An 8,638-nucleotide genomic window follows, 5' to 3' on the forward strand; every position below is an offset into this window, starting at 1 on the left:
TGTGTAGGATAGTGGTGTGTGTGTGTGTAGGATAGTGGTGTGTGTGTGTGTAGGATAGTGGTGTGTGTGTGTGTGTGTGTGTGTGTGTGTGTGTGTGTTGAGGTGGGGGGTGGTGTGGTGAAAGAAGAGGCAGAGTGAAAACAGATGCAGAGATAGCTTTAAATGTTCTGGAGCAGGAGGCAATATAAATGTACCAATCTGCTCTCCAGGTTCTAGAACAGTCACATTGTTACTATACTGGTGATAAATGGACACATTCTGTAACAGTTACAATTTTGTCATATCTGATGGATCTAGACATTCTAGAATATGACCCCTGATCTTGAATGGCACAATGTTTCTTTGTAAACCCCCCATTCCCCACACGCCTGGAAAGCCTCTCCTTATAATGAATTAAAAAGGAAGAAAAAGTTCAGCAATATACTAATCAGTACATCAAGTCCAATAGTGTATCCACATATATAGTACTTCCCATCCCCCAAAGAAGGGAGGGAGAGGTGCATTCTTATCTTTTCCATAGGGTCAAACTTGGTGATTATAATTACATAGCATTCAGTTTGTATTTTTCTGTTTATTTTTACATTGTTGTAATCATTCCTGGTTCTTCTTATTTCACTTTGTATCATTTATAAATATCCTATGCTTCTCTTCATTCATCTTAGTATAGTGTATGTTCTATTACATTCATGTGTACACTTTGTTCAGCTACTCCCCAGTCAATGGGCACCTATATGTTACAAAAAGTATTACTATGAATATTTTGGTGTATATGAGGCCTCTCTGTCTTTTTGGTGAGGCAGTAGGGTTTAAGTGACTTGCCCAGAGTCACACAGCTAGTAAGTGTTATGTGTCTGAGGCTGGATTTGAACTCAGGTCCTCCTGACTCCAGGGCTGGTGCTCTATCCACTGCACCACCTAGCTGCCCCTCTCTCTTTTCTAACTTTCTATTTTCTCCCCCTACCCAACTCCCACTGAAGAAAACAACAAAGATGTGCAACAAACATGCATAGTCACGCATTAGGCCCACGTTTCTTAACCTTGGTGTATTCTCCTAGCCTTTCTGACTGTTTTTGATCTCTTTTACTTGACCTGTCAGATATAAGTCAATCACTATGAAGGCCCGGATACATGAATTAAGTACCCACGACATCATCCTTTGTACCTGCTCCTGTGCGGCCTCCTCCATTCTCACTAAGCAGCTCAACATCAAACAAATTCTCATTGATGAAGCTGGCATGTCCACAGAGCCTGAGAGCCTCATCCCCCTCGTTAACTTTCCCCAGGCTGAGAAGGTGAGATAGTGCCCACTTTGATTTTCCCATGTTCCTGGCCCTGTTTTTCCTCTGGGGCAATGAGGAGGTAGAGCGTGTGGAATAGTTGGAATAATGCCTGATATGAATAGTTATTGCATGTACCTCAAGTGCCTGATCTCCTCTGGCCTAAAATAGGGATGTAGGAATTGATATGAACCAGCTAGACTGCATTGGGTGCATTTAGGAGGGGAAATGAGGTCAAGACGGCTGAAGGGAAACAAATCAAAGGCTGGAGACCCTGGCCATGTGTAGCTCTAGGCCTGGCTGAAACTCTTCCTTTTTGGGCTCCAGGTGGTGTTGCTAGGGGACCACAAACAGCTTCAACCTTTTGTAAAGAATGATCACTGTCAAAATCTGGGCTTGGAGAAGTCCCTCTTTGAGCGCTACCATCGTCAAGCCTGGATGCTGGACACACAGTACCGAATGGTGAGAGGCCTGGTCCCTTCCTTTTTCTTTCCCTTTTCCTATTCCTTTAATATTCTGCTCCCCAAGTCCCTGCTCCCACACAAATAATCACAGTCACACCAGTATGTATATTCATTCACACAGGCACATGCATATTATGGCGGGTGAAAGATGAAATGACTGGTGAAACAAAGGTTCAAGCTTCCAATCATTTTGATTTATTAAGCAATACATGGCAATTGCCCAACAAACCAGGATCAGACCTCCTCAACTTAGGGCTGGACCCTGAATATGGGAGGGAAGGGGAGAGACAGATTTTTCTACATTAAAAACAATTAATTAAATAAGACCAATTAATTAAAAGGAAACAATACAACATCAGATAATCTGATTTCTAATTGGATGAAAGATTAAGGACTTTCCAAGTTGGGAGGGGGTGAGGGAACAGGTGCAATTCCGTGAATTCAGAAAAGAGGTGACCCACTCCTCCCAAGTGTCTGTAAACAATCAAAGGAACATGGGAACAATAACCGATTGATCAGTACGGGGCCAGTTCTCAGATAAGACATCTGGATTGCTTGAGTTGTACAATTGTGAAAAAACTCCTTGCATCAATCTTTGGATCTGACTGGGTTTCTGGTGAGCATAACCTAGGTCATTAGTTAAGGGTCTCTAAGCAACAGGTAGAGGTGGTCCAGCTTCCCAGCCACACAGTGCCAGGTTCAAACAATACAGTAAGGTTTTCTCCCAGTTCTCACAATTGAATAGTTTTATCACAAGACAGAAATTGGACTAGATCCGTAATTGAATAGAAACTAAGCTAACTCCAGAATTGAGTCACAAGATGGAGTCAGTGTGGTTCACTCAATTTCCACGATTAACCACTTGCTGTCCTAATCCCTTCGATTTCCCCAATATACATATTCACACACATACACAACTGCCCCACAAATACCCATAAATACAGCCATACATACAATCATACTCTCATTTTTACATGTATACAGATGAATGCACAGATGCTCATATATAAAAATAGTTATTTGCACAATTACATGAACCAATACAATCACAGTCCTATACACATGCACATACACGTACAGCTCCCCCTTAAATACATACACATATGCGACTTATTCTATACACATAGCATCCTACAAATAGAGAGATATACAGTCACTTACCTCTCCCCTGCTGGAAATACAGATACCCATATAGATGTGCTCTTTCACACAATCCAATTTCCACTTTGTGAACCATTGGTCACCTGGCAGCAATGTGGCATTTAGGTTTTCTTGAGCTTACAGTGATGGATCAGTAGGAGGAGCCATCTGAGAAGGTGTTGGTGGGAGAATGGAGTCAGGGAAGAATGTTCTATGAATATAGTTGAGTAATCTCCCAAGTACTGGAAGAGAGAAGATCTTTAGTCAGGAGGGCTTGATTTGCTCTGTAAGAGGCCTTGTGACTGAGGAGGAAAGGATGATAAATCAAGAGATAGATGGCACTGCATGGGCCACCTACCTCAAAACCTTCATTTTAGAAAAAGGAAATTGAAGCTCAGAATGGTTAGATGACTTGACCAAGGCCATATTGGTAGAACTGAAATGGGATTTGAACCTAGGTCTTTTGACCTCAGAGCCAAGGTCTTCTCACTGTACCACACTGGTTAGAGGCTGAGTTCAGTGAGCAGGGATAAGTGAACTATTTAGGGCCACTGATCAACAGGAATATTTAATAGAGGGTCATAAATCAACTTAATTATTTCATTGACATGTATAAACCTTAATTGCTTTTAAAATAAAAAAAATAGAGACATTAGTCTACATAGCAATTAGGATAAGTACTTCAATTCCATATTATGGTCAGGTAAAGGGAGGAGTGAGACACAGCCAAGAGTATATAGACAGTTGTCCTAGACATCAGGAAGATCAGAGTTCTTTTGCTATCTGCTCTCTGTGTGATCTTGGGCAAATCACTTACTCAGGAAATTTTTTAAGAGTAAGTTGTGGAAGAGGTATTGATCTGCCTTAGTGGAGGAAGCTGTTCACTGCAAGCTCTTTATACTAATGAAATCATGGGTCTGGTTAAAAAAGTAGGAGGGGAGAAGAAGAGGAAAAAGAACAGATATGGAAGAAAAAGGAGGGAGGGAGAAGACAGTTGAGAAAAGTGTAGAAGGAAATGAGAGACACAAGGGGAATGAAGGAGGAGGCAATTCAATTGAACAAACATATGTTAAATGTCTACACATGCCTGGCACTGTCCTAGGCATTGGGGAGACCAAGCCAAAAGTTATAGTGTACCCTTAAGGAGGACATGTGGGGAGGGGAATAGAGAGTAGAGTGAAGCAGAAATAAGGAGAAAAAGGAAAGAATGATAGTAAAGAAGAGGCAAGGGGAGAGAAAGAGAGAAGTTAGGGAAAGAGCAAGATAGTTAAAGAGAAGGGGACAGAAGAAGGGGTAGGAAGGAGAGAGAAGCTCAGGAGGTCTTGAGATAGTAACCTCAAGGTGGAGGTCAAATATCTTGCAGTTCACTTGGGCTGTGTGCAGGGGTGGGAAACCTGCAGCCTCAAGGCCACATGTGGCCTTTTAGATCATTGGATGTGGCATTTTGACTGAGTCCAGGTTTTACAGGACAAATCCTTTCATTAAGGGGGTTTGTTCTGTGAAGTTTGGATTCAGTTGAAGGGTCACACTTGAGGACCTAGAGGGCCACATGTGGCTTTGAGGCCACAGGTTGCCCGCCCTTGTGTCTTCTGAGTGTTGGTCCTCTGGCAGTTATTATCTATTTCCTTTTGAAATGCTGATTAACTAATAAACCACCTAAGTCAGGGGTGGGGAACCTGCAGTCTTGAGGTCACATGTGGCCCTCTAGGTCCTCATGTGCGGCCCTTCAACTGAATCTAAACTTCACAGAACAAACTCCCTTAATAAAAGAATTTGTTCTATAAAACTTGGACTCAATCAAAATGCCGCACCTAAGGACCTAAAAGGCCACATGTGGCCTTGAGGCTGCAGGTTCCCCACCCCTGAGTCATAACTCTTTCCCTTCAACTTTGAGGTCTGTGTTCTTCTCCGCCATATGACAGACTGGTGCTACATTATACTGCTGTATGAATATAATGAAAAAAAAAAGTCTCATAAAGATATAGAAGGCACAAATAGGGGCATTTGAACAAGCTGAGGGGGCTTAAGGATTTCTAATTGACAGGCTCTGTTCTGAGTGAGATAACCAGAAAGGGCCACCAGGATGGACATCCTTCTTTGAGATGTTGCATCATCTGTATCAGTGGTTGTGCCCCAAGGGGATGGATCTTCACACTTACTATATTCTCCACAGATATTATAGATAGCCTGTCCTGAGGCCATGGTGGAACAAATTTATCTGGCTGCTGCCTTGGCCATTCTGCCTCTTGACTGGCAAATTCCTTTACCTTGGGATGTTAGTCAACCAACTTTTATTAAATGCTTACTCTGTGCCAGGCACTATGCTAGGTGCCAGGGATATAAAGAGGGGCAAAATGGATTGTGTTCATTGTTCCAGCTTACTCTGTCTCTTGCCCCTAATAGCACGAGGATATCTGCAAATTCCCTTCCAAAGAATTTTATGACAACAAACTGAAGACTAGTATGGAACTAAGGCGAACGCCAAGTGTCTTCAGCCACCAAGGCCAAGAAAGCTGCCCCATTATCTTTGGCTATGTCCAGGGAGAGGAAAAGAGCCTTTTGGTCTCCACAGAAGAAGGAAATGAAAACTCCAGGGCCAACCAGGATGAAGTGGAGCAGGTGGTGAGTACTCAGGTCACAGCTGGGAGGTGGAGGGTCAACTTGAAGGGCCAGAAATTATCCTAGGTACAAGAGACTGGTAGTGAGTGCTGTGAATCATAGAGTTCAGAGGTTGGAAGGGACCATTTACCTGAAATGCTGGTGTTATCCTTTCAAAAATTCTCTCCATTAATTAATTTATTTTTAGCTTTCAACATTCACTTCCACAAGATTTTGAGTTTCAAATTTTCTCCCCATCTTGTCCCTCCTCCAACCCCAAGATGGCAGGCATTCTGAATACCCTTTCCCCAAATCTGCCCTCCCTTTTATTCCCCCCCCTCCTTCTCTCATTCCCTTCCTTTTCTATTTTCCTGTAGGGCAGGATAGATTTCTATACCCCATTGCCTGTATACCTTATTTCCCAGTTGCATGTGAAAACAATTTTTTTTAGCATTTGTTTTTAAAACTTTGGGTTCCAAATTTTATCCCTTCCTCCCTCCCCACCCACCCTCATTAAGAAGTTAAGTCAAACATTCTCTCAAAACAAAAACAAAAATAAGTTCTCTCATTTTGGCTGGGGACCAGTCTGTCACCTAATCAAACTGCTTCAGCAGCCTGGGGCTCTGGAGCAGAACTGGTGGAGGGTAACCACACTGGACATGCCAGCATCCTAGTCTCAGTTGGAAAGGCCCTTAGAGGTCATCAAATGTACTCCAAACTTTTCCAAGTAAGAATCTCCTTTAAAACTACCTTGACAGTCATCATCCAGCTTCTACTTAAAAATGGGTCATTTCTTCTCCTGAGGCAATTCTTTCCCCATTTTGGAGGGAAATTGAGTAGGCTCTTACTATCAACATTACTCTTAGAAGTTATTTTTGTCACCTTTTAAAAAATAAGTTTTATTGATGCTTTTTTTCTTTACATCATAGTCATTTCTGGAAATATGAGAGCAGCTAGGTGATGCAGTGGATAGAGGGCTGGGCCTAGACTCAGGAAGATGAGTTCAAATCCAGCCTCAGACATTTCCTGGCCTGTGACCCTGGGCAAGTCACTTAACTTCTGTTTACCTCAGTTTCCTCAACTGTAAAATAGGGATCATAATAGCACCTACCTCCCAGGGTTGTTGTGAGGTTCAAATGAGATAATAATTACAAAGCATTTAGTGCAGTTCTTGGTACATTCTAATGGCTATGTAAATGTTAGATGCTACTACTATTTAATATCTCCTCTCTTCCAGCCTGAACCACTCCCTTGTAATAAAGAAAATGTATAAAGCAAAAACATCCAATTCAATGATTACATCTGACCCGATATGGAACATTGTGCTCTAGAATTCTCATATATTTCTGCTATGAGGAAAAAGGCATATTTCATTATCTGTTTTCCATAATTGTTTTTTTCCCAATTAGTTTCTTTAAGTTATTTTTTCATACTTTACAGCTCACATTTCACACTTTCAGTTATTCTTTACACTGTCATAGTCATTATTTATTCTGAATACCATTTTCAGTTGATTACTCTTATTTTTACTCTTATTTTGCCATATATCAGTTCTTACAAATCTTTCCTGATTATCTGAATTAGTCATTTTTAACTACATAGTAACATTCAGGTATGTTTATGTGCCCTGATTTTTTTTCAGCCATTAGCCAGTTGATGGGCTCCTACTTACTTTCCACTTTTGGACAGTGCTAGATGTTAAGAAGGCCTTCCTTACTGAGCTCAAATTGGCTTATCTATATCCTCCACTCATTGTCCTGCCCTCTGGAATCTAGCAGAATAAGAGATAGAATGTCATGTAGGGGAAATAGCAAGGGGTCCTATTTGACTGGAACAGATTGAAGACAATACTCCAGCTGTGCTCTGACCAGAGCAGAGTACAGGGGAACTCTTCCTTCATTCTGTATACTGTGTAGACACATTTCTCTATGCTGTGCCTCTTAATACAACCTAAGATCTCTCACATTAGTTTTTTTGGTTGCCCTATTGAGAAGCAGTGTGATGTAGTGGATAGAGCACTGAAATTGGACTTAAAATCCTTCCTTAGATACTTATTAACTATGTGCTGCATAAGTAACTTAACCTCTCCATGACTCAGTTTCTTAATTTGTAAAAATGAGAAGTTTGGGCTTAGTGGCCTCTTAAGGTCTCTTCTATCTCTGAATCTCTGATACTATGATGTCATTTTATATATCTATGTAAAAGATGTTATTGACCAGCATCCTGGAATTTCGGAACTGATCTTTAAAAAATGATTCAGGTAGAAATCAAAACTATCTATAGTCATATGAAAAAATGTTCTAAATCATTATTGATTAGAGAAAAGCAGATTAAAACAACTCTGAGGTACTGCCTCACACCTATCAGATTGGCTAATATGACAGAAAGGATAAATGATAAATGTTGGAAGGGAGGTGGAAAAACCAGGACACTGATGTACTCTTGGTGAAGTTGTGAATTGAACCAGCCATTCTGGAAAGCAATTTGGAACTATGTCCAAAGGGTTATAAAACCATGCATACCCTTTGACCCACTACTAGATTTGTATCCCAAAGACATTTAAAAAAAGAAAGGAAAAGGATCTATTTGTACAAGGATATTTATAGCAGCTCTTTTTGTGGTGGCTAAGAATTGGAAATTGAGGGGGTGTTCATCAATTGGGGAATGGTTGAACAAATGTGGTATATGATTGTGATGGAATACTATTGTGCTGTAAGAAATGATGAGCAGGATGGTTTCAGAAAAAACCTGGAGTTACATGAACTGATGCAGAGTGAAGTGAGTGGAATTTGGAAAACATTGTACACCATAACAGCAGTATTGTACAATGAACAACTGTGAATGACTTAGCTATTCTCTGCAATATAATGATCCAAGATAATTCCAAAGGACTTATGATGAAAAATGCTATCTGCATCCAGAGAAAGAACTGATGTTGTTTGAATATAGACTGAAGCATACTATCTTTTTCCTTCCTTCTTTCCTTCTTTTCTTTCTCCTTCCTTCCTTCCTTCCTTCCTTCCTTCCTTCCTCCCTTCCTTCCTTCCTCCCTCCCTCCCTCCCTCCCTCCCTCCCTCTCTTTCTTTTTCTTTCTTTCTTTCTTTCTTTCTTTCTTTCTTTCTTTCTTTCTTTCTTTCTTTCTTTCTTTCTTTCTTTCTT

At 40.9% G+C, this 8,638-nt stretch overlaps 1 protein-coding gene across 1 annotated transcript in view; it reads left to right on the forward strand.

Moving 5' to 3' along the window:
- HELZ2 (helicase with zinc finger 2) overlaps nt 1–8,638 on the forward strand; it is a 32,672-nt gene that overhangs the window by 21,376 nt on the left and 2,658 nt on the right. The window contains exons 15-17 of the mRNA XM_027849941.1: nt 1,097–1,292; nt 1,605–1,739; nt 5,285–5,503. Coding sequence (XP_027705742.1) covers nt 1,097–1,292; nt 1,605–1,739; nt 5,285–5,503 — 550 coding nt within the window. The remainder of the gene's footprint in view (nt 1–1,096; nt 1,293–1,604; nt 1,740–5,284; nt 5,504–8,638) is intronic.

The sequence above is a fragment of the Vombatus ursinus genome, unplaced genomic scaffold, assembly GCF_900497805.2.
Source record: "Vombatus ursinus unplaced genomic scaffold, bare-nosed wombat genome assembly UNPS02000580.1, whole genome shotgun sequence".
Classification (NCBI taxonomy): Eukaryota; Metazoa; Chordata; class Mammalia; order Diprotodontia; family Vombatidae; genus Vombatus; species Vombatus ursinus.